At 45.5% G+C, this 23,524-nt stretch overlaps 7 protein-coding genes across 7 annotated transcripts; 2 read left to right on the top strand and 5 right to left on the bottom strand.

Annotated features, from left to right (window-relative positions):
* Nucleotides 1–326: 326 nt before the first annotated feature.
* On the bottom strand, nt 327–1,519 carry LOC6543234. Its single transcript, XM_001968407.3, has 2 exons — nt 1,445–1,519; nt 327–1,392 (listed from the first exon to the last, which is right to left on the bottom strand). The coding sequence occupies exons 1-2, from the start codon at nt 1,495–1,497 to the stop codon at nt 441–443; spliced, it is 1,005 nt and encodes a 334-aa protein (XP_001968443.1). The 5' UTR covers nt 1,498–1,519; the 3' UTR covers nt 327–440.
* A 6,998-nt stretch (nt 1,520–8,517) lies between these two features.
* Nucleotides 8,518–9,325, bottom strand: LOC6542427 (probable proteasome subunit beta type-2). The gene is made up of 2 exons (XM_001968406.3): nt 9,165–9,325; nt 8,518–9,101 (listed from the first exon to the last, which is right to left on the bottom strand). Exons 1-2 carry the CDS (start codon nt 9,259–9,261, stop codon nt 8,566–8,568), a joined length of 633 nt encoding a protein of 210 aa, XP_001968442.1. The 5' UTR covers nt 9,262–9,325; the 3' UTR covers nt 8,518–8,565.
* Nucleotides 9,259–10,657, bottom strand: LOC6542410 (odorant receptor 23a). The gene is made up of 2 exons (XM_001968405.2): nt 9,858–10,657; nt 9,259–9,798 (listed from the first exon to the last, which is right to left on the bottom strand). The coding sequence occupies exons 1-2, from the start codon at nt 10,571–10,573 to the stop codon at nt 9,375–9,377; spliced, it is 1,140 nt and encodes a 379-aa protein (XP_001968441.1). The 5' UTR covers nt 10,574–10,657; the 3' UTR covers nt 9,259–9,374.
* Nucleotides 10,658–10,821: 164 nt separating this feature from the next.
* LOC6542420 (probable proteasome subunit beta type-2) lies at nt 10,822–11,598 on the bottom strand. The gene is made up of 2 exons (XM_001968404.3): nt 11,467–11,598; nt 10,822–11,407 (listed from the first exon to the last, which is right to left on the bottom strand). Exons 1-2 carry the CDS (start codon nt 11,555–11,557, stop codon nt 10,851–10,853), a joined length of 648 nt encoding a protein of 215 aa, XP_001968440.1. The 5' UTR covers nt 11,558–11,598; the 3' UTR covers nt 10,822–10,850.
* Nucleotides 11,599–12,418: 820 nt separating this feature from the next.
* LOC6543317 lies at nt 12,419–16,325 on the top strand. The gene is made up of 2 exons (XM_026979357.1): nt 12,419–12,587; nt 12,648–16,325. The coding sequence occupies exons 1-2, from the start codon at nt 12,419–12,421 to the stop codon at nt 16,265–16,267; spliced, it is 3,789 nt and encodes a 1,262-aa protein (XP_026835158.1). The 3' UTR covers nt 16,268–16,325.
* Nucleotides 16,326–16,383: 58 nt separating this feature from the next.
* On the bottom strand, nt 16,384–16,892 carry LOC26526920. The gene has a single exon (XM_015160088.2). It carries the CDS (start codon nt 16,849–16,851, stop codon nt 16,426–16,428), a length of 426 nt encoding a protein of 141 aa, XP_015015574.1. The 5' UTR covers nt 16,852–16,892; the 3' UTR covers nt 16,384–16,425.
* A 242-nt stretch (nt 16,893–17,134) lies between these two features.
* LOC6542766 (casein kinase I) lies at nt 17,135–18,085 on the top strand. The gene has a single exon (XM_001968402.1). The coding sequence runs from the start codon at nt 17,135–17,137 to the stop codon at nt 18,083–18,085; it is 951 nt and encodes a 316-aa protein (XP_001968438.1).
* Nucleotides 18,086–23,524: the final 5,439 nt, after the last annotated feature.

Below are 23,524 nucleotides of genomic sequence, written 5' to 3'. Positions count from 1 at the left end.
TTGCAACTTCTTCGGTCATTTGTTTCTTGTTTTTGTTTGGCGAGTGTTTGCTGAAACTTTGGCCCCGGGCCTACCCCCGAGTCCCTATATACATGTACCCTATACCATCTACCATCCAGCAAATGGTGCTGGTGGTTGGCCCGAGTGGAGTGTCACTGGTTGTTCGGTGGTCGCTCAGCAGCTGGCGGGCGAATAAATCACGTATTTAAACAAGTTGCCCAACTTTGCTGGCGAGTGTAAACAGGGCACGTGCAGAACTTTGGTTTATGACAAATGTTCGCAGCACTTCGCAGGACGAAACAAAGCGATAACAGGATATGCGGTAACTGGCAATCTACATTTCGATTAAAAGTAAATTATGACATCCAAGTTTCAGTGGATTTTGATTTCAATATTCTTGCAAAAATGCTAGGCACGAATTTTAACGTAATATTATTGTTTTAGGAGTAGAGCAGTAGGCCCTCCTTGTCCTCCTCCAATCGCTTCTCCCACAACAACTTGTAGGAAAGATCCCCCACCAGTTGTCCCACTTTCTCCTCTGCCGTGGGATATCCGTTCTTGAGTCTGGCCAGGATCGGCAGGAAGTTGGCTATAGCCTCACGTGTCTCGAAGTGACTGGTGGAGTGTAGGACCAAAACGAATCCAGTGGGAAAGACGGCAAATCTCACGCCCAAATTTTCGGTGGTGTAAGTGGTGAAGGGTCGCCGGCTTCTGTTTTGGGCCACCTCGACCACATGGCGGCGTCTCATCAGTTCCAGATCGAGTTTGAACGGCATGCTAAAGGAGGCATTCACGATGTTCTTGGCAAAGTTATTGATTTCCACCTTGTAGTCTAGATCCTGCAGGATCCTGATCACCTTGAAGAGAGCACTCCTGGCTGAATTGGCACTCAAAGCGGTGGAGGAAATCTTTCCCCCCGCATGGATCTTCACCTGGGCATTGGGATGGGTGATCTTCACGACCACGGATGGATGACTACCCGGATCGAATCGGGACTCGGCCATTGACAGGCATAGCTCGTACATATTGAAATGGCAGTTGACATCCATTACACAGGTGAATGGTCTATAGAGCAACTCCAGTTTCTGCTCCACTTCGGCAAGGTTGGCCACATTCTCGAAGATGTTCTCATAGTCAATATAAAAGTCCGGTCCCATTGAACTGCCCTTCTCAAAGGCCTTTTCCCACGGAAAATCGTTGGGACTCTTGTTAAAGTAATCCTTATATAGGTAGCTGTTGGTTTCGCTGTTCTCCGCCTCTATAGGTTTGCTGACCCAGTCTTCTAATGCAGAACTGCCCTCATTTATGTTGAGTTCTTCAAAAAGCTTATCCAGGCTGGATATTTTAGCTGCCGGCTCCTTAATCTTAAGCCCGTCATATCTAGCGTCATTTCTGTAAAAGGCACGTTAACAAATAATTAATGGATAAGCCTACACGGACCCACTCAAAATCATCCACGTGGTGTAGGGCCTTGAACCTTCTGATCAACGAATCCATTAGGAATGACTTTCTTTGTTTATTTGTTATTCGAAATAATGATTGCAAATAAATCAATCTGAAAGGAAAAGCAAAACGAGATCGAACTAAAAAAAATTAGAAAACATTGTCCCCTAGAAAGTAACAAGAAGGTCTAAATCGCTTGATATTAATCAATCAGTATCAGTATAAATAATAGCAGATGAAATATGTCTTAATTTATTTTTTAATTCGAAGTTATGAATGCAAATGAATCACTCTGATTGGCAAAAGCAAAACGTTAATCCTGTCTTTCACTCCGCTGAGTAATTGCTTTGGCCATCTGATGCGCTCACAAAGTCCGTATATCAGTTAGCCATGAAATCTAGATGGATATAACCCATTATAACCCATTTGTTGCTTTAAGCACATGACAAACTATAACAAATTACCAGCAACAAAAGGCGCTGGATGGAAAAAAGCGTGGCATTTCAGTCAACTTATGCGCTTGTCCAGCTTATATTTACACCCAGTTGACCATATTTTATGTCGATTCCGGTTATGAAATTTACAGAGCTGTCAGAAAGAGTTCGGCGACATTTTAGTAAATATTGAAATTTAATCAAGCAAAGTGCAGTGCACACACACGCGTGAGCTTACTGTGTGCCGTACATATATACAATTGTATATGTGTATATGTGTGCACACGTACAGACGGCAGGACGACAAGGATATGAACACGTCCACCCTCCCAGACACCTGTCACCATCGTCTCCTGCACTACGATGGTCCTGTCGACCTGCCTGTGCGGGTTATACAATCCGGGGAACAGAGATGTGGGTGTGGGTGGGTGTGGGTGTGGATGTGTGTTTGCCGAAGTCAACAATCAATTGAATCGATTTCATTTTACAAATTGCGTTGAATTTTGTGGTGCAGCCACCATCGCCAGCTGCAATTGACGGCGAAGCCAGCGGCAACAATAACGAGCCCTGGGTGGTTTACTCCATATATCAGAGGTAACCACTAGCCAGTCACCCCTCAACCCGTCAACCCATCAACCCGTCAACCCATCAACCCGTCAACCCTTCAACCCATCAAGCATGCAGATTGGGAGCCACTGTCTTTGCAGTCGGACTGATTTTGATGGTCAATTGCCACGCGCCACAGCTTCTAATTGGAAGGAAACTTCATGATAGATAACCAAATAAACAAGGATATACAGCCAAGATGGTGGACCAATGGGTGAATATCGATTGGGTTTTCGTTACTGCAGCGAACATGGCAAAAGTAGCTACTGAGCTAAGTTGATTTAAATTTCATTGGCTACGCACAGCCCATTTCGAAAATGCAGTTTAATTAACTATGTTCATGCCTAAAATCTAAAAACGCCGCCCTCAGGCATATAAATCATTAAACATAAGGTGTTCAAGGGTATGCAGTCAAAAGATAAATAACTATATTGCCGCATATTTTTATTTTCCAGCCCAATATTTTCAAGTGTACCCAGCCAGTATTCCGATAGCCCATTTGTCATACATGAAATTGCAATTTAGACCCTAGCCCACATAATGCCCGTGCTTAAATCGATTATAGACCATTACAGGCGACGCCTACGCAGTGCGCAATTAATATGCTTTTTGGATTTGCCATTGCCACGGCCAGTGCTTTGGGGCCTTCAGTTTTGGGGACTTGGAGCGGGAACAGGACTACGAATACGAATGCGAATCGAAATGGAGCTGAAAGTGGGGCCTAGGGACCAGACCGCGGCAGTGCATCTGCAATTTTGCGCCGCTGTAATTAAAAGTTGTGGCGCCAACTGTGGCCAGGATGAAGGTTTAACCGTTATCGGGATGGGGCCAAAATGGGGGCGAAATGGGGGGCGTATCCTGCTCCGCAGCCGGCGGTGCCCACTCATTCTAATTCAAATTGAAGTGGCGTTTTTGTGTTGTGCAAGTAATTAGAACATAAAGTGGAATCGAAGCGCCGGCCAAGCCAAATTACATTACAACCGGAGAGTCGCTGGTTTCAGACCCCCAAATGCCACCCGCCGGACAATCGGAGATAAGTGCAGGCAGGCATGAAATATAGCAAATAAAGCTCGCGGTGGGTCGGGTGGCTTTGGATCGGTTTTTGGGGGCAGTTGGCGGTGGTGCACTCGAATAAAATGTCGCCGGCACGCAATGTTTTCATTTAGCTAATAGTCATTAGGCAAGCGACGAGTAACAATTCGAATAATTACAATTCCTTTGCGACCGGCAATTGAATGGGGAAATGGCAATGGGAATGGGTTTCAGGTCTGGGATTCGGGATTGGGGACGGGTCATGTAATCATTTTGTGGCTCCTAATGTTTCCATTTTCGTCGGAGAATTGATTAAAACTGCCCAGGTATCAGATAAAAATGAGCTTTAACCTTTTGTTCTGAAAGTTACAGTGTTCCAAGCATTATCAAGATTTTTCCCACTTACAAAGCAACGAAAGGAAGTGTATTTCTTTTGCAATCCCAAACGAAAAACTGACCAATAGTTTTATTTTTTTTATAATTTGTCACAACAGCAAACGTAATCCAAGCCACGGATCTCTTTCTGTCTAAAAACTTTATCGCTTCCCGTTGGCTTGGAAAGTCTTCAATCCGATTGACACATTAATAAATGTGTTGCCAATGCCACTGACAGTTTTTCCTCGATATTCCATCCTTCCGAACAGAGTGTTAAGTGCATTGGAAACTTTTCCCACTGCCGCTCGGTTTTCTTATTCCTCGTTTCTTTCACTATTTTTATGGACTCCTTTCCTTTCCTGTGTGTGCACTGCTGCCACGCATGGTCATCATGGGGGAGTCCCCGCAACTTAAATTGAATCCCCACCCTCGAGGAAACTTGGCAACTTGGCTGGCTGTCGTTGCTGCTGGAGGTGTTCATGCGTGCCAAGAAATCAATAGAAAAAGTTTGAAATTACAAAATTGGAAAGAAAACAAATAGTGGGACGAACAGGCAAAATAAACAAACACACTCACTCACACACAAGAAAAAGAAACGATGGGGGCAGCTCTCCTTCGCAGGAGCAGGCTTCGGAATGCTGGCAGGATGTTGGCTTTGGCCAGCCCCAAAGGCAAACAAATCCTCTGACTCTGACAAATGCTGAAAAGTTTAACTGCAACTTTTTATACGCCGCCCCACTGAATTTTTCCCTCTTTCCCTCGACTGCAGTGCGTGGCAGTGGCCAGGCAAAAGGATTATCAACAAGGATGTTCCTGCATTGGAAACAGGAAAGGGACTCCATCACAGGGACACACAGCAACTTTTTCGCCGAACAATGGCCGCTCGAACATGTTGGCTTACAACTGTCGCAGAGGATATACTGACTGTGGTGGGAAAATATTTTACCATGTTTATCCTGGCAGGTTAATATTTTTTATTGGTTGTATTTCACAACCAATTAAGAAGAGTATCTAAAACTAGGCTCGCATAGTAAGCCTCCTGCTGAGTTGTTCAAGATGGCACAGTCTCCAGTTGGCAATCCATTTGCATCGGCGAACTCTCGCCTGGAGGGTCGTATTAATGTCCCGATGGTCATTGCTGATGTCACATCTGTCTCCGGACATCGCGAGCCCGGAATCCGGCGTTCCCATAAATTATGCCATCGCTGGTGTTTAATTCCGGGCACATTTTGCTGCAGAAACGGCATCTCCTCACCCAATTTCCCGCCGCTTCGGCCATCAGGAGCCGTGATTTATGCCCGTCGAGTGCAGCGAAATAAAATTGGTTGCATAAGAGCCGAATATTGACGCGATCGCTGGCCAACTGGCTGATTTATAGGCCGTTTATCGGCGACTGAATGCATGTTGTAATTTGTAATCCCTTGGGAATAGAATCTTCGTAGGCCACTCAGAGATCAATCAGTAGAGGCAGCCTTAAAAACTATTCCACTTTACTTTTTTTACTGAAAAATGCTGTAAAAACAAATCAAACGTTTTAAAAAACCCGCTTTTGCTTTTTACAAAGTTTCTCGAAGGGTTTTCTTAATGATGTAACTGGGTGCTATAAACAGCGTGCGGAGACAAGCTTTTCAAACGAATGTTTCCGTAAACATTTACCTTTTTCGTTAATTTCCCCAAGGCATTCCCCTGCATAACTAAAACCTCCATCCGAGCAAATGCGTGTATGTAAAGTCCCTTTTATTGCGTAATCCTGAGGATACGGTGGTTGGAAAAATGCTAGAAAGGCTTGCCATAGCTCCTAATTGCAACTCTAGTTGTCAATTGTCAGGACTCACGAGCGATGCTCCTGGTGACGACATCAATATCCAACTTCAGGAGGCAGCAAATCGATACACGAGCACGTGGCAGTGCTGCTTTCAATCAGAAGTTGCGTATACGCAACGTTGCCGGATATCTGTCACTCGGATGAAGTAAACGGCTTATTCACGCTCCAGCCTTCAGTTATTCCTGGCTTATGCCGTATATTTGCAATTTTCATAACTCTAGTGGCAAAAACCAGTAGCGGTTTACCTTTTTGTACCAGAACGGCTTGGCCTTTGCCACAACGACTTCCAGATAAAAATGCATAATTAAACAGGCGAGGAACGAAAACGCAGCTGATGTCGACCGTTTCGGCATAAATTCGCAGCCACCGCATCATAATGTCCGCAAATCCTGGACCTTTGCAATTTTAATAAGCACTCGAGAATGAAAAGGAGTCACCTGGCCCCGGCGGCAGAGTCTTTAAGGAATTTTAATGGGCTTTTGGACGGGAGGGACTTTGCAGAAGGACTTTGTTGCCGCAGTTTACCCTTTGCATATTAAATGCCTGAATTTTAATGAAAATTAAATCGAAATGCTTGTCGTCCGGCCACCGACACCTGTGCCACCGCCGTCTACGCGTCTGCGATTTATATTTAATCCTTTTTTGGCCGCTCCACTTCTGCTCCACGTCCTTCTCCTTCCGTATATCCCCCATCCGCTGGTTGGTGCATATGCCTCTGGTTTTGGCCCGAAACAAATGGCAAACGGCCGCGGGCGGCAAATAAAACATGGCCCACTGATTGATGACTTTGACTTTTGGCCATAATTTATCATAGATACCAACCAGCCAGCCAGCGGGCCATTGTTTGCCTCTTGTCAATGACAGCGAGAAAAACAGCAGATTCAGAAACTGCACTTGGAGAAAAATTGTGTTAAAAGTTAGCCTGCCCTTAGTAGCTAAGGCACCTCTACCTTTATTCAATGATCCTTCAAGCGTACAAAAATTGTTAGCATATTTTGAACGTTCTTTGTTAGCTTTGAAGTAATAGCCCGTCTTTTTTTTGCGTGCACACTACAGAACATGGCCTGCGGCAACAGATGACGCTCGTTCCGTTGAAAAATGTGAAGAAAATGTCATAAGAGAGCGGAGCTGAGCAGCCGAGGCCGAAAAACTAATTGCAGCAAATAATAAAAACTAATAGGCTGCCGAAAAAGGCAACTAACCCAAGCCACTGCTCCCGAGGCCATGAAAAATGACAGCGAGGAAAACTGCAAGGATCATCATCATGAATCATCATCAGAGTCGTCACACGCAAACAGCAAACAGAATACAGAAAACAGCGAGACAGTCGGATGGAGCCACGACTGCGAAGATGCGAGAAAGTTAATGTCCTGTCAGGAAGTCGCTGCCTCGTTGCGCCCTTAAACGTCACAAATTGCCGGTCGGAATGGATGGTCGGATGGTGGGGCTTCGCCCATGGGGGAGTGACTGGGGGTTACATGCACATTATCTCCCACTGCCTCCCAAGTTGCTCCCCTCGAACACTGTGAATATATTTCACAGCTTCAGGTGGAAAAAAAGGGGGGACAGGTGTCCTGAGACAGGCGCGTTCATTTGAGACGCTCACATGTCAAAAGTTTTCTGCGGAAAAGTTCTCTGTGCGACAGCGTAACTTAAAGTGAAACGAAAAGGAAGCCATGAAAATAATTGATATTCGATTCTTTACATTAATTTTCGCATAAATAAAGTAGAAACTGCATGACGAGATAGATTAGTGTTATTCAACCCGTTTTTTAACGTAAATTGCTGATTAATTTCTAATGACATGCGTTTTACGTGCTGTGCCAAAAAAATGTAATTAAAACTAACATTTAAATTGGCTGCTCTGCATGGACAGCATGCATTCGAAATCGAGAAATTTAAATTGTAGTTTAGATACAAATTCATAGTTGCAGAGCCAGTTGGATGCCACATGGAAACTGGTACCTTTGAGGTACCTTTTCTTTGTCACTGTGGACATTTCATGGTTCCGATCACCGCAAGTGGGCGATCCACTCAATTGGCGATACTTTGTCATGTGCGGCCAATTAGCAATGGCAACTGCCACGCTGGCGGACAAACAAAACCCGCTGACTAGCATAGAAATCCGGGAAAATGCAGGCAGCACAGCTCGGAAAACCCTCCACTCAAACCTCTGGCAAGCAGCGAACAATTCAGTGCATTTTTGCAGCAATCTGTGCTCATTTTTATGAGTTTTGCTGGCGACTCCCCTCACTCCTCCAAACCAACGACGTTCTGACGGACTGCTGTTCAAATGGGAAATAGAGACATGTTGGCTTTTCTGCTTCCGATTCGCAGCCGTATACGTTTGCTGCATGTGAGGCAAGCACTTGGAGAAATCATGAAATACACGTATTTTTTAATATTTCTTTTTCACACCCACATCTGACGAGCTTTTGCCGGCAAACGGTACCAGCTAACTGGGGCATGGCCTAGTGCCTATGCAACAGATAAAGCTTATTTGTGTACGAACGACGTATTCTTTTTTTTGAGTGCAGCTTCTGTCATTGTTGCGCAAACAAATACAGTGCCACACACATTCAGACAGATGGCTCACATGGAGAACAAGAGCAGGCCACATATGCTAATACACGGAGGCAGTCAACCATGGCATGTAGCATACCCACTCACCCAGTCACCCACCTCCTCCGTATCCTACTGGCCACTCAAATCCAACCGGTCACGTCAACTAATCCCTTGGAAGTTGTTCGAGCATCGCACAGAAAGTTTGCCAAAAACCAACTGCACAATTATTAGGCATTAGAGGATGTCGGAGGAGTTAGACCGACTACGGCTTTAATGTTTTCCGTTTTACCAACTCAGGCTAATAGACTCCTTGTTCAGGGATCCTGGGTTGATGGCCTCCATCTTGCGCATTCCCTTGCTGTCCACCACATACACATCAAAGTTCCGCTGGTTGATGATCAGTCGCCTCTGGATCTCCAGGACGCACTTCTTCATCAGAGAGTAGGCATCCGCTTGAGTGAGCCTCGAGTTCCAGTATCTCTGCAGAATGCTGCCACAGAACATGCTGCCCCAACCATGACCTGCATGATTGATTGGCTGAGCTGCGCCATAGGAGTCGATGTAGTGGAGGTCAGGACCCTCAACACCGTCGTATCCTGCCAGCAGCATTGCCACCTGGTACCTGGTGTTGGTCCTTATGTAATCCGCCAGTGTCTTCCTGGTAAAATGGGCCGCTGACTTGGCACTCAGGTGGTATCCGTGGGAAATCTTGTACAGATGTAAGTTCTTGGATATGTAGTCCGTGAACTGAATGGTATCGCCACCATCGCCTACCGTGGCCATCATGTTGAAGTCCGATAGTCGGTGGATTTTCGATTGGTCTAAAAGTTGGTTGATCTCTTTGGTAGGTTTTTAGTGTCAGAAATACAAAAAGCGGGTGTTACCATCTTTCATGAACACCAGCGACTTGGCCTGCATTGTATCCGATGCAAGCATCACAAAGTCGGGGCCCTTGATACCCAAAATAGTTTCCATCGCCATGGTAACAACAAATTTTATCCAAGTGATACACTACGTGAAAATCGTGTGTTTATTTTTGAAATATGTGATTCGTGTTCGTGTTCTGATTGTATGTGAGTGAAATCACTAGGCTACTAAGAACCCAGGCCATCTCGGTCGGCCATCAGGGTGAAGAAGGAGTAGGCTCCCTTGCAGCAGGCCACGTAGGTGCTCAGATGGATGGGCACTAGGTTGCCGGCAAGGAGAAGCTGCGTCCGCTTCGTGCGCTCTGCCAGGATGAGCATGTGTCCACGATAGCTGGCACTCTGATCCACCCAGTTGCTGCAGAACACCGCATAGTGGAGCTCTGCAAAACTCTCCTGCACCATGGTTCCATAGTAGCACAGTGGGAATGTCTGCACGGTGATGCCCAGCAGAAAGCAAAGGTAATAAATGCGATCGTACAAGGTCTCCACATAAAATATGAGTATAAACAAGGTGATGGCGATATTGATGCCAATAACCATAAACTGCACCATCATGGGATACGAAATAAGGCTCTTGGTCACGTCCAGTAGTCTGCAGAAAGCGAAAGTATCATAGCTGGATACATAGATATATGTACATATGAGTATTACCTGTACAGCGCGTTTTGATCCCTGATGCAGTTGATCAGCTCCTGTTCGTTCTCCTCCAGAGTCTTGGAACCATATCCGATTTCAGAGATTCTTAGGATCAGCAATTGGCATTGCTCGGAGATCAGGTAGAGTATCAGGGGTGGAAACGAGTCAGATGCAAAGCACTGCATAATTTGAAAGAAAAAGCCAATCTCCTGTAAAACCAGAACTCCGATGTAGGCCACCATCGAGTTCTTCCAGTCGAAGGGAATCCACATGGGCATGGGCAAGCTAAGCTCTGATTTGAAAGCGAAGGGAACTGCAGCGAAGATAAACACTAAGGCATATGTGATCTGGAACAGCTTGGACATCCTGTGCAGGTGCGCGGTCATCTCTCTATGGCGCACAGACTGATTCTCGCCGGAAACCCGAGCATCCAGTTGGCCAATGAGGCTCTGGGCCTCGACCAGCTTGGTTAGTTGGGCCACGTACATGGAGAGCTTCATGATATTGGACAGCGAAGTAACCGTCAGGCTCAAGCTGAAATTATTTTCCACCGGATCCTCGAAACTGTACACTCCTTTTAGAAGCATGGGTGCTGGCAAGTACACCAAGATGCACAAAAGCACCGACCAACTCCAGTATCTGCCCTCGCTGAGATCCAAGGCTCCACAAATTCGCCAGGCATTCAACTGGAGTCGAAAATAGTCGTATTTCAGTGTTTCGCTCGACTGCATTTTGAGTTCCTGGTGTCTTTCTTTCACTGACTCACTTTCGAAAGGCGCTCGACCATTTATATCACCTATCTGTGTCAGTTGCGCTATTAGCCAGGGGTTATTAGCTCGCAAATTAAATCATTATCGAGGGGTGGAAGGTAACTCTATCAAGGACTCGAAGGTATAGCCAAAACTTGGGAAAAAGCACACCCTTAGGTCTCATTCAATATATACAATTATTTTTATTCAAATTTTATGAATCGCTGAAAGGCTACAAAAATATAAAGGATTTCGATGACTACTTTGTGTTTAATGTCCTTCGCTTGGGACCAGCTAAGATATCCGCTCTAAGGGACTCCTGGTTCATGGGAGCCATCTTGGTTATGCCCTCTTTGCCTATCAGGAACACATCGAAGTTGCGCAAGTTGATAACGAATCGCTTATACAACTCAATCACACACTTTTTGATAACATCATAGGCTGCCTGCGTATTCATGTGCGTCCTGTAGAACTCCTCGAAAATGGGAGTGCAGAAGTTGATGCCGGCTCCGTGGCCACCGTAACGGATGGGAATCGAGTTTCCGTACTGATCGATGTAGTGCAACTCGGGACCGGTGTTCAAATCGAATCCGCCCACCAACAACGCCACCTGGTACTTCATGTTGGACCTCAGATAGGCGGACAAATTGCTCCGGATGAAGTGCACCGCTCCGCGAACTGTCAAGTCGTATCCGTTGGTCACCTTGTAAAGATCCATGTTCCGGAGGATGAAGTCCGAGAATTGCAGGCAGTCTCCGCAGTCGCCAATGGTTGACATCATGCAGTTGTCCGTGATGCGGTGGGTCTTGGCTTTCTCTACAGTTATTTATAATATAATAATTGCAAATTTTAGTCTTCCAAATATGCCTACTCACCGTCATCCAGCCACATGACCGACTTGGCATTCATGGTATCCGAGGCCAGAATGACGAAATCATTTCCTTTCACACCCAAAATTGTTTCCATTTTAAATGATTTTAAATGTATGTTCAGTCACTTTTCGTCTGGTTTCGAAAGCCTTCTTAGCAACTTCTGTTTATAAAGAGAGGAAAACAATCAGTTAGCAGAACATAAGTAATAAGTCACTTGCTTTCCTCCCATATTAGACCACGCATTTGTCGCTTTCAGTGCACTTTATAAAGTTCGGGGAACGCAAGGGTCCTGCGTGTCCTGTCACCAAAACCCCCTCCCCTCGACCAAACACCCAACCAATTCTCGTCTGCGTCCATTTCCGTTCGGTTTGTGCCACCGTTGGGGGCACTTAAAAAGCACTTAGTTGTGTTTCATTGAAATAATTTTCAGCATTTCCGCACTTGAACACGATTTTCATTATCCGCTAGCTGCATTTTACTATCCCCCATTGTCTGCACTTTTAATGCGATGGAAATTCGCGCCATTCTGAATAATTATCGCATCTATTTGTGAAATGGAAATATTTCCGCAATTAAAAACATATTTTCTAGCACCCTTCAAGTAATGACGACCATTCCATCCTCATTCAGATTTCCATCCCGATTCGCACATCCTTTGTGTTTGCCATTTCAGGCATTCATACTAAATTTAAATGCGGAAGCTGCAAACAGCGAAGGAAACGAAAGTTAATGGCATTTGTTGGGATATAATGGTCCGCAGGACTCTGTGTTTATCTAGATTTCAAGATCTTCCGATCTTACAAGAATTGTTAATGTTAAGTTGCCTACGCATTTGAAAAGAGTATCAAAAAATCGGACACAGTGACATACTCGTAAACAAACAGTCGGTATGAGTTAAATTTGCAGTTCAATTTGATGACGACTCTGGGGAGCATGAGTTCCGTGGCTGTTGAAAATGTCATTTACGGTGACGAATCAGAGCTTAATCCGATTGGAGAGCTCCAAGGACGCGGATGAATGGAAACGTACATTAATGTTTTTCAATGTCGATATTTTGGGCGGAGTGTGCCGTGACCAACAAAACCAGATTACACCGCCAAGGACCTCCGTTTGCAATGGAAAGCGTGAGTTGATTAACAACATTTGCCAAATGTCCACTAACCAGAATATAAACGCAAATCTAGGACGAGCTCCCGGTGGAGGATTGACCAATCCAATTACGGAGAGTGCGATGTCATTTGGGGCACCCAATAAATACTATACTAACGGACATGCTGATTTTGAACATGGAACTTATTCGCCTCGAACTCCTGGCCGGCGAAGAGATAACTTTGCCTATTCCGACAGACGTCGTCACTTTCATTATAGACCAATTAATCCAGGACGAAGTCAAGCCGAAATGGGCTTAGTTTCCCCATCTCCATCGGCCGATTCTGCGGGTTACTATGAGAGTAAAAGGATCCACTTTCCAGACGTTGGGACCGAGAAAACGTATGATAACTATTACCCAGATGGACCCTATGAAATCAAAGAGGATGAACCCCATCGAGTCGTCCCAACCTCTCACTATTTTAAAGAAAAGGAAGAGCCAAGAATAAACAGACAATACGCGGATGACTACTACCCTAATGGCCGAAGATTATCCAAAAGACACCACAGAGAATCTGAAAGGTACTATCGCCAACCCTACCCCGAACACCCAACTCAAGATGATTACCATCGAGATTTCAGAGGAACTGTACCCCGTCAGTTAAGATCCAGCTCTTATAGGATGAAACAGAACTATAGGCAGGCATCGGGATCTTTGCCTCCCAACTATGCCTCCAATTATTACCCACACGACTCCACGGAATACAGGAGTGATAATGACTATGATGGATCCCCTGAAGATTACCAAAGTAACAGAGAGTATTATGAGGAACCACGGGCTGAAGCTTACCAAAATCCATATGAAGATTTCCATGACTACGAATACACAGATTACAAAGAAACCAGTAAAGCACATCCGATACAATTTCCGAAACCTCAACCTAAGTACTACAAAAATTACGCTAAAGGACATTCCCAGTCCTATCCAACCAGAATTTGTAAGCCTGAAAGGGAATCTAAAGTCAATGAGGTCAAGGTATCGCCCTTTGAAGAAGCCGAAATTCGTCATGTGAAGTCTAAGAGAAGTAAACGAAATAAGCAGCCAGAAGAAACTCTTCGTAGAAAAGGTTTCAATCATTTTGGAGAGAGCAGAGAAGAACCAATAAATTACGAAAAAATATCAAAATATCTTGCTCAGCCCAAAAAGTATGAAAGTAGAGGGAAAGAAGATGTATTTAATATAGAAGGGAATTCTAATAGATACAAGCTGCCCAGCTACGCAGAACGTTCTTTATCTAGCACTCACAAAAAAATATTTAAAGAAGAACTACCTCACAGATATCGCCCGAAAAAATTTATTGATGAAATACGTAAGCCGCATAGAAGCTTAAGAACTGAATCTTTTGGACAGCACGGGGAATACGATAGTTATAAAACTCGTAGTCATAAAGCTTCACCAGATAGAAAAAAGTCGGTTGACTTTGTTCGCTTCACGGACTTAAACGATGGCTCAGAAATTCCGCACAGAATTCGTGAGAGCGGTCAATCCCCATCGTCGCTATTTTTTACCATCGAGATTCCGTATAAAAAGAAGCACCGAAAAGGGGAATACATACCCAAAAGATCACATTCGGGTTGTGACAATTTTGAAGATAAGTCATTTAGGCCACAAACATCTCTTTATGATGTTGGGAAACATCGGAAGCGAAAGACAATGAAGCAGAAAATATCTGGATTTTTCAAAAGGTCAAAATTGTGCTTGTCGAAATCGAACATTTTTAGAAACAAATCTAATGTGCTGAAGAAGCCAGTTGCGCAAAACCTGAACTGTGCTCAAATAACTAATCAGAGCCCCAATTACATACTGAACTCCTCCGTAGAAAGTGATCACTCCTTGGGGTCCGAAAATGTGGGAGTTCCGTCTCAGGACACTGATCCCCAAAGATATGGCTTTAAAAAGGGGAAGGAATGCCATTATCCCACTGTTTACAGGGGAACCAACAATCAGTTGCCGGAAAATAACAACGAGATCTTTCACCAGTACTCCATGTTCAATGTACTGAGCTCAACCAACCAACGATCGAAGGTAAATAACGATGACTATGACCACTTCGATCGGGGATTAAGTAAACGAACCAGTCAATATTTCAGACCTACAGCTGATTTGCCTACAAAGAATTCCTACAAGGAATTCGATCGCGTGTCCAGTGGCAATTGCAGTCTTCACAGTGAGAGAAAAAGTGGAGATCCCAACGGGACAAGTGAAATTAACGTCTGCCTTACGATTCGGGCCACTGACGTGAGTTTGACGGGCAGTCCGAGGATAGTATCATCAAAAATCGTTGGGGATCGCGGCGTATCCTATAAAACCAATAATGGTGCATCTAAAGTAACGCTTTCAAGGCCAGCCAATCTTTCTGCATTGAGACAAAGTAGTGGAAGCACAATTTGTGAAAGTGCTAGTGGGGAAAACCAATTCAGAAATGTCAGGTTTTCCCCCTCGCACTTTGGCCACAAAAGTTGTTCCTCTACCCAAAACAGCTCCGAAGGCAGTTCTTCAAGAGTTCCAGCCGCCAGGACTTCTCAAGAGCATTTCTGCAAAAGGAAGAGCATTGAGGCGAGTTCAAAGCCACCCGAAATGTCCGAAAGTATTGGCAGTTCTTCGGAGCAACTTCGTCCTCGTCATCGCCGCGTCTCCAGATGGAGCCTAACCAGTCAGTCGAAGTCCTATAATCCTAAACCACAACCAGGCCATTGCTGGACCCCTGATATATTAGAAACAAATTCTCCAAGACCTTCACGCACTATTGAATTGTGTTCCAGACCACCGACCTTGTTTCAAAGCGATATAACCAAAAGGTCGAGCCTAAAAAGGGTGGATAACAACCTCGAAAAATCAGTGCCCAAGAGGGTAGTCCTGAAAACCAATAGTTCGCAAAGTTCACTTAGTGGTACAATGTGCAGTTCTGGTAGCAGTACGAAATCACTTTGCACTGGGGAAAATGAGGACAGGAAGAACGAAGACAGAAGTGAATGCCACAGATCCCAGAGCCACAATTTTCAATTTGGCGAAGATTGGAAATGTGAGGTAATCCCAAGAAAAACTAGTAGTTGGCCGCGCCAAAGTCCCAGAAGTTTCCCAGGACCACCGATGCAGATGACAAATCCCAAGCAATTTGGAAAATGGTTCTTGTCACCCAAAACATCAACTCAAAGCTTAGAATCCACCACAAGTAGATGCTCCAGTGGTTCCACGCCAAGAAATCATGTAGATGAAACCAGCCACAAGCCGAAGAATATGCAATTGGTTTGCTATCCCGATGACGAACCCAAATCATCATATGCCAGCCAGCCCCAGAGTGAATATGGAAACAGATTCACGGCTATGCGAGATCTGGATAGTACAAAATCGAGCAATCGAGGGGATCTTTGTTGTCCGAAGCTATTCACCGATTTGGAGGAGGAATCCTTCAGCCCGAAAAGCATTGTGGAGGAGCTGAAACGAGAGCTCTTGCAGAGCTTCAGAGCCGAGCAGCAAATTAGGAGTCAGGCGCCTTTCCTTCGACCCACTCCACCACACATTGTGATATTCCCCTGTGCTCCCGGTGGCATGTGCCAGACCAGGGCGAGCATGAATCTGAATCCCAATCTATTCCGTAGACCGGAGTCTGTGATGTGCTGGACACCTTGCCCCAAGCCACAGAACTCCGTCTAAGGATTGGTCCCTTCAAAGAACTTTCATCTTTCACACCCAGCATACCTGCAGTAAGCCATAGCCCCAAAAGTTGTGATAATAAAATAAAATTTTAATAAAATATAATTTTTCCTAGAATAACATAACATACAAAATCGAATATAATGCAATATAAAAGTTCAAAGCCACAGCTTCTGGTCGTCTGATATCAGTACCACAATTGGAGCTGATATGGTAAGAATTCCGCGGTGTGTCAGAATCGCCGTAATTCTTGAGATATCCACATTTTGGGGCATAAGAATTTCTCGATTGATGTCCAGATTCTTATAATAGGCCCGAACGAAAACGTGTTTATCCTTCAGCTGAATGCAAATATTTTCCATGGGAAAATCTCGCATGTCTAACTCCCAGGATACATACTTTTCCATTTCCCTATGGTTTTTCCATATAGTTGCGCTATCTTCAGCTTTTTTTACATTGTTCAGAATTCGGCAGCACTCGTAAACATCATTTTCCAGTTGGTTCACTCTGGGTTCGTACTCGGATTGCAATCTTTCAAACACTTGGGAACTGGATAAGCGCCAATTATTTTTTTGCCCAGACATTTCGAAGGCTCTTCCTATTTATTTATTTTTATTTGATTTGATTTGATTAGGTTTTGGTTAGGTGAAATAGGTTTGACATACATTCCTCAGACAAAGAGATGTGGTAACATGATCAATTTTTTGCACGGAAATGGTGGAATACCCCATAGCTTGATAGTCCGAAAATATATGTTTATCGATAACATTGTCCGATGCAACAGTGTGCGCGAAGACAAGCTTTGCCATAAAATCATTTAGTCTTTTTTGTAGAGAGTATAAAACCTTGAGAGTAGAGAATATAAAGATGGAGAACTACGAACTGGAAACCATGCTACGCATAAACAACCTTGTGGTGCTCCAAAAGCTGGGCTCCGGCTCCTTTGGGGACATCTACGAGGCCAAGCACCTGGGGTCGGGTTTCCACGTAGCCCTCAAGGTGGAGCGCAGAGATGTCGGCCCTTCGCACTTGCCCAACGAGTACGCGGTGTACCATCTACTCAGGCATGGAACGGGAATCCCGAAGACCTACCAGTTGCTCTCGAATAAGCGGCACAACGTGCTGGTGATGGAGTTGCTGGGCCTCTCGTTGGAGAAACTGTTCGTGTTGTGCGATCGCCGCTTCTCCATGAAGACGGTGCTCATGCTGGGGGAGCAGATGGTGGCGCGGATGGAGTACCTGCACAACCGACGCTACCTGCACCGCGACGTCAAGCCGGACAACTTCCTGATGGGCTACGGCAACAGCAGCCACCTTCTCCATCTCATCGACTTCGGCCTGGCCAAGAGGTACTGGGACACGACGGAGAACAAGCACGTGCGCCAAAAGCATGGCACCCGGCTGACCGGCACCGCTCGCTACGCCTCCATCAATGCCCTGTGCGGGGGCGAGCAGTCCCGGCGGGACGACATGGAGTCTGTGGGCTACGTCCTCATGTATCTGCTACGAGGCAGACTGCCCTGGCAAGACCTCGTGGCCAAAAGCAGGGAGCAGAAGCACGAAATGATCACCGAGATGAAGCTGTCCACGTCGCTGATGAGCCTTTGTGCAGGCTATCCAAGCGAGTTCTACAACTGCCTTGAATACACCCGGAAACTGAGCTTCGAGGAGGAACCGAAATACCGGACGATCAGGTGCTCCTTCTTGGCCTTGCTGTGCCGCCTGAACTACAGCAATGACCAGATTTACGACTGGGACCTAGTCGCAAAGAGAAACGCGAAGGAAGATGGTGGAGTGGAGGACGAGGACGAATTTTGAGTGCTCAAAGGGCAACGGACTGAAGGGTAGCACGTTGCACGTTGCATGTTGCATGTTGAATAAAACCGTCCGACTTTTCTAGATGTCACAAATGCCAATTTAAAATACACAAGCTGCCAGCTACCAAAATGAGTCCAATTAACAAAACTGGCATTTGTGCAACGTTTGCAGATTCCGGGCAGATTCGAGTTGTGAGTCGAGATTCTGGAGCAGCTGGCAGAAGTGTCCGTCAGAACGGATGGCAGCAAAAGTCAATGGAAACAGCCAGGGGTGCCATGCTGCACAGATTCCATCTGAGAGGAGGAGGGCTGAGCAAGTTTCGAACAAATGAAAACGTAGCAAATGCATCCAATTTACGTTTGCAATTAAACTGACACCGAACAGACACTTGATTTAGCCGGGTCCGGAGCCTCCCACAAGTCACTTGGTTCTGGGGAAATGTCGATTTATGGACGTGGCCAGTCGAACTATTTTGCCGGGCAGCAGATTTATGAATATGAAAGCACACCAAATGGCTCTTTATTTGCTTGTTTATGTGGCAGCAAACTTGACCAGCAGGACGCATCCTTTCACCGGGATGCGGGTGCGGGTGTGGGTGCGGGTGGGAGTGGGAGTGGTGGTGGGAGTGGGAGTGGCAGTGCGGGCTCCTCAGGAAGGATTATCACTGCCTTGTGGCGCCTGAACAGGTTCGTATAGTCGGCCATCCTTCTATTTGGTCCTTTGACTCAGCGTAATGAAGAAAGACGTCCGTTCTGTAATTTTCAATTTGCTTGACAATTTGTCGAAAATAATTTGGAGTTCGGCTTTGATTTAAAAATCATAGACATCATTTGAAATTACAGATGGTTATAGTTGCTGGTTGAGGATATTTTCAGACAGCTTTCTGCAGAGGCCCACTGGCAGTCATTCCAGTTATGAGCTGTTATTTATGGCTGAGGACTAATTGTATATGACATCCTAAATTATCTCCCATGCTAGGTGTGAAGTAGCTGGTGGAGTCGCAGCCATATATCACCGAACTGGACAAAACGGTGGGAACCAACGCAAGGGCATTATTAATGCGGACTTCTTATCAAAAATGGCAGCAATCAGCACGCTCGCTTAGCACCTCGTTGGACGAGTGTGGGAATGCCCTGGACGAGAACGAGAACGAGCACTTTCCCCCACCATTAATCCTGTGAAAGTGTGGAGCAGCAGTCTCCCTTTCATTTTTTTTTTTTTTTTTGGGAGCAGCAGTCAAGTGCGAGCCGAGCTAAAAGCCCCATCAAGGCCAAGTGGCGTGTCAATCGGCCATTAACATGGGTCAGGGCGCTCTCCCTATGCCGCCGATAAATAAAAACAAACACCTAGATGGAGCACCACCACCACCGCCACCCACACCCATGCCCACTTCCAAATCCACACCCACTTAACCACCCAATTACGCACTTCGAAAACGGTCCAAAAGGCCAAAGAAATATGCGAGTCCTAAATGAGGCCGAAACTGATTGAGAACCCAAAGGGAAAGTGGTCGAAATGGAAATGGAAATCTTTGCCGCCGGATTTTTGCACTCTCTTTCAATTTTTCTGTGCGGCCGAAAGAAATTCTCTCATTAAAAAATTAAATGCGGCAACACTTGGGAATTTGTGAGAAAATTGCTCATTAAAAGTTTTCACCTGGAGAGCCGCTCAAGGCGAATCTCGACACTAATTTTCTTTTCATGTAATTATGTGCAGCAACTGAAGAAACAGCTCGCAAAAAGGAAAAGTCGCTCTTTCTTTTATTTTCGCCGGCAATTGTTCGTCGTCTGCTGCATTTTTCCAGCAACTTTTCCAGCCCGACAAGAAGAACTTGAGGTTGCTAATGCAAAGGACACAACTTTTTGCGATGTGTGAAAGAGTCCTGCCCGTGTTTCCATTTCCTCGAAAATGGCGGCTGCTGGCTGATGGGATTTATGCACCCATCGTCACGAGTATGAGTCATTTTCATTTGGCATTCACTATGCGCTTGCCAACTGCAAATTGAATTGATTTTCGTTTGCATTCCCCTGGTGGACTGCAGTCGCATCAAAGCTTAATATTGGAAAAATAATGTGCACAAATTGAACTTATAAATAAATCAAATCACAATATCATGTATTACGGCACAAGGACTCGAAGTGGTTCCGAAGCGCATATTGCGTTCGAAATTGAGTTACATTTAAATATCTCCCCACTTGCAATGCCAAATGTGGAGGTCCAAGTGCTCCAATCCCAGTCCCAGCTGCTCTGGCGATTGAGTTTCGAGTGCCTGCGTCCTCCTGGTTGGAGCTGATTGTTTTTCAGCAAAAGCCAGAGACTAGAGAGAAGTGTATATACTTTATAAATGTGTTTACTTCACCCGATGAATTTATTTTATTTAAAATAAATGGGCATTCCATTTGATTTGCTACTCTAAGTCGCTTTTCCTTGCATAAAAATAAATTAAATTGTCAATGTTTGAGCAGATTTGAATCGAACTGACTGGCTTAAACAGGCCCCTTTGCCCAAATAACTAAATAACCAAATGAAAAAGGCAACTTTGCCATAAATGTTTTAATCAAGCATTTGTATCTGATCCGGCAGTCGAACCTTGTTGTGTGCCATTAAAACACTAATGCCTCGACTCGCTTAGCTGAATGGTTAATTGTATTAATTTATATCAAATAATTTCAATTTCCTCTCGTGCAGCGAGCGGCCAACAGGGCGTATAATTGATTTGACTTCCGCGAATGCCTCCGAAAAGGGCGCCGCCAATAAATCTCGGACAACACAATGCTTCAGGTCTGGCATTGTGTTCCCGGGTTAAAATTGTACGGATAAGATCGGGAATAAATTCGCATGGTACTGCATTTACACTCACATTTACATTTGCATTCGCCGCAAAAGCAAATCTTCAATGGCCGATGGAAGAGTTTCGCTACCCACGAAACTGGAGCTCCGGTGATTAATTATCTACATGAAAGCGTGCAATTTACAGCTTACCTTAAGCTCGCCCCCCGCCCACCGCCCCAAGCTGCCCCGCCCACTTTCCGGCGGTTGTTGTTATTGTATTTATGGAGTGTTTAGTTGCCTGTGCCCGGATTCGAGTGCGGATAAACGGGAAAGTTGCAGCGCAACTGATTTCCATAGCGCACTTTATCTAAATTAAAATCAAAAACTCTGCCGAGCCAGCCCCATTCATTCAGCACGCCAATTGAGCCCTGTCCTGGAAGTTGGTCGGTGGATATATATGGCAAGGATATAGTGGGCAAGGACACGTGTGGCCGCTCCACTTGGCCAGGAGTTAAACGCTCTTACCAGCTGTTAATTGCTTCTCTAAATTTTCTTTGTTTTGGTAAGAAATATGTGCAAATGCATCATTAAATATAAATTTAGTGGTTCAGAATATTCGAGTTGTTTCTTGTAAACAATATTTGTAAGGGTATTCGATTACGGCCCTTTTGGAGCCCCGAAGTGAGCGTTTTTATTTCGCAGTTTAATTAACAAGATGATCGAAATTGATATTTTTAATGGAATTTTCCTGGGGGCTTGGACGATGTCAAGCCGCCACATCCACCATCGCAACTTTGACCCCAACTGTGACTTCCAGCCAAGGAGGAGATGATGTCACGATCTGGCTGCTCCCATAACTAAACCCAACTGCCCCCACTTTCGCATCCATTTCGCTTCTCCAGTTTGTCAATGTCACCGGGAGTCAGCGGCTGTGCGTTGTTGTCTGCAGGTAAATGGTGTGTATTTCAATTTAGCTGCGAATAAATTGCCGACAATAAAGCGGAGGAAAATGTGTAATTTGTTTGGGTCGTTTGCTACCAGTGTCATATCTCCCGGAATGTATCTGTATCTGTATCTGCGGCTGAGCGATGAGATTCTTATTTTAATTTTGATTATGTGCGCTCTTCTTTTCCGGCCACGCATTCCGAGCAGATTTGTATCTGTTAGTTACATTTACAAATTGCCCAACGCATTTGTAGTTATCCACCCCTGGGCTTTGTTCTCCCAGATTGAGTTGTGTGTGTTCAGCCTTTAGTATCTAATGGAAAGTGAGATACCCATGTATGGGCTCTTGGAATGGCATTAACAGAGTTTGCTATGGCACGACATGTTCGATAGCTACTCCTTAAGTGCTGAGATTTTGCAGTTTTGAGGCGGAACACCGGCCATTCATACATCCTTTTGTAGCCGGAGCGTAATAAGATCATTTGCCGGAATGCATTATGAGGGTGTCCCAACGGAGGCAGTTACGCCCGACCGCCCGCCCAGCCACACAGGTTAATGTCCTTGCCTGAGAACATCATCACCGGCATGGAGAGCCGTAAGTCTTAGGTCGGATTTACAATGGCCAACTTGTGGGCCATTAGCAAAAATGAAAACAAGGCCATCCCATCGCCGGCGCACAGACACACAAAGGTGAGGCTGCGAATCGCTTATTAAAACGACACTTTGGCCCTGTGACAGGATGTGACGACACATCCTGGAGCGCCCAAGCCCGAACGTGAACCCAGACCCAAGCCCAAGCCCAATCCCAAGACCAATCCCAATCCCAGCCGAGGGAGAGGTAATTTAGATTGCGTCTGCCGTCGGGTCATAGCAGACCCAGTTGACATGGAGGTTAAACGGATTATGCCTGGGATATCGGTTTCAGCCAAGTGGCGTGGGCTGTGCTATGCACCTGCCACAGGTTTAGGCCAAGTAATTGCCAAATATTGAGACAACGGGGCTGGTGGGAGCGAGTTTCGTTGGCAGTTCCCCTTCCCCTTCCGTTTCCGCTTCCGCTTCCGTCACGAAATTGAATTATTAATGCTGTTGTCATTGGGATTGGGCGCGTTGAAAGTTCGCCGCGAAAAATAGAACTTGTTTGTCCAAGGACCACAATTAAGTTGTCAGTCCAAAGTCGGGGTCAAAAGCCTGGGCGTTGACTTTTGCCTTTGATTGCAGCGGCAGGTGTGGCCAGGATATTCCCACAGGATATTTGCCACCTGGGCGTTGGTTTAATGTAGCTATCAGCCCTTTGCGGCCAGCACTTAACGCATTCGCTAAAGGCTTTTTGTAAGACCACTGAACTTCGGCCCTTTTTATGGTATTAATTTTCATGCATTGTCATTGCATTAAAAATGCAAATTTCGAGAGAGCCAAAGGACACTAGAAAGGCGCGATTACGCAGTTCAAGTGGCCAGGCCTTTGTTATGGACCCCTCGTGTTGTTGCAGCCCGGATGAAGTGCCTCTGCTCCTTCGTTGATCCTTGATCTTTGGCAGCGCCTGCGGGCCGCAAATGGAGAGTTGGCGGGGCGACAAAGTTCCCTTCAAGTGGCTCCTCGACTGGATGTTGCCAAACAGCATCCATCTGCACAAAGGTGAACGTGCCAAGTGGCGTGGGCTCCGGACAGGCTCCTCCTTGGAGTGCCCCTCCCCCCGGCCAAACAATGGGGCAGTGTGTGTGT

Source organism: Drosophila erecta, unplaced genomic scaffold (assembly GCF_003286155.1).
Source record: "Drosophila erecta strain 14021-0224.00,06,07 unplaced genomic scaffold, DereRS2 tig00000055-arrow-pilon, whole genome shotgun sequence".
In the NCBI taxonomy this organism is placed as follows: Eukaryota; Metazoa; Arthropoda; class Insecta; order Diptera; family Drosophilidae; genus Drosophila; species Drosophila erecta.
The sequence above is the reverse complement of the archived record's forward strand: the minus strand, read 5'-3'. Positions and strand labels throughout refer to the sequence as shown.

Excerpts from the sequence above, each read along its gene's own strand:
- LOC6543234 (XM_001968407.3), bottom strand. The coding sequence starts at position 1,497 with ATGGATTCGTTGATCAGAAGGTTCAAGGCCCTACACCACGTGGATGAT. Across the intron at positions 1,393-1,444 it reads CACCACGTGGATGATTTTGA|AAATGACGCTAGATATGACG; the intron begins GTGGGTCCGTGT and ends TGCCTTTTACAG.
- LOC6542427 (XM_001968406.3), bottom strand. The coding sequence starts at position 9,261 with ATGGCGATGGAAACTATTTTGGGTATCAAGGGCCCCGACTTTGTGATG. Across the intron at positions 9,102-9,164 it reads GCTGGTGTTCATGAAAGATG|ACCAATCGAAAATCCACCGA; the intron begins GTAACACCCGCT and ends ACCAACTTTTAG.
- LOC6542410 (XM_001968405.2), bottom strand. The coding sequence starts at position 10,573 with ATGCAGTCGAGCGAAACACTGAAATACGACTATTTTCGACTCCAGTTG. Across the intron at positions 9,799-9,857 it reads GATCAAAACGCGCTGTACAG|ACTACTGGACGTGACCAAGA; the intron begins GTAATACTCATA and ends CGCTTTCTGCAG.
- LOC6542420 (XM_001968404.3), bottom strand. The coding sequence starts at position 11,557 with ATGGAAACAATTTTGGGTGTGAAAGGAAATGATTTCGTCATTCTGGCC. Across the intron at positions 11,408-11,466 it reads GGTCATGTGGCTGGATGACG|AGAAAGCCAAGACCCACCGC; the intron begins GTGAGTAGGCAT and ends AAATAACTGTAG.
- LOC6543317 (XM_026979357.1), top strand. The coding sequence starts at position 12,419 with ATGTCATTTACGGTGACGAATCAGAGCTTAATCCGATTGGAGAGCTCC. Across the intron at positions 12,588-12,647 it reads CTCCGTTTGCAATGGAAAGC|GACGAGCTCCCGGTGGAGGA; the intron begins GTGAGTTGATTA and ends ACGCAAATCTAG.
- LOC26526920 (XM_015160088.2), bottom strand. The coding sequence starts at position 16,851 with ATGTCTGGGCAAAAAAATAATTGGCGCTTATCCAGTTCCCAAGTGTTT.
- LOC6542766 (XM_001968402.1), top strand. The coding sequence starts at position 17,135 with ATGGAGAACTACGAACTGGAAACCATGCTACGCATAAACAACCTTGTG.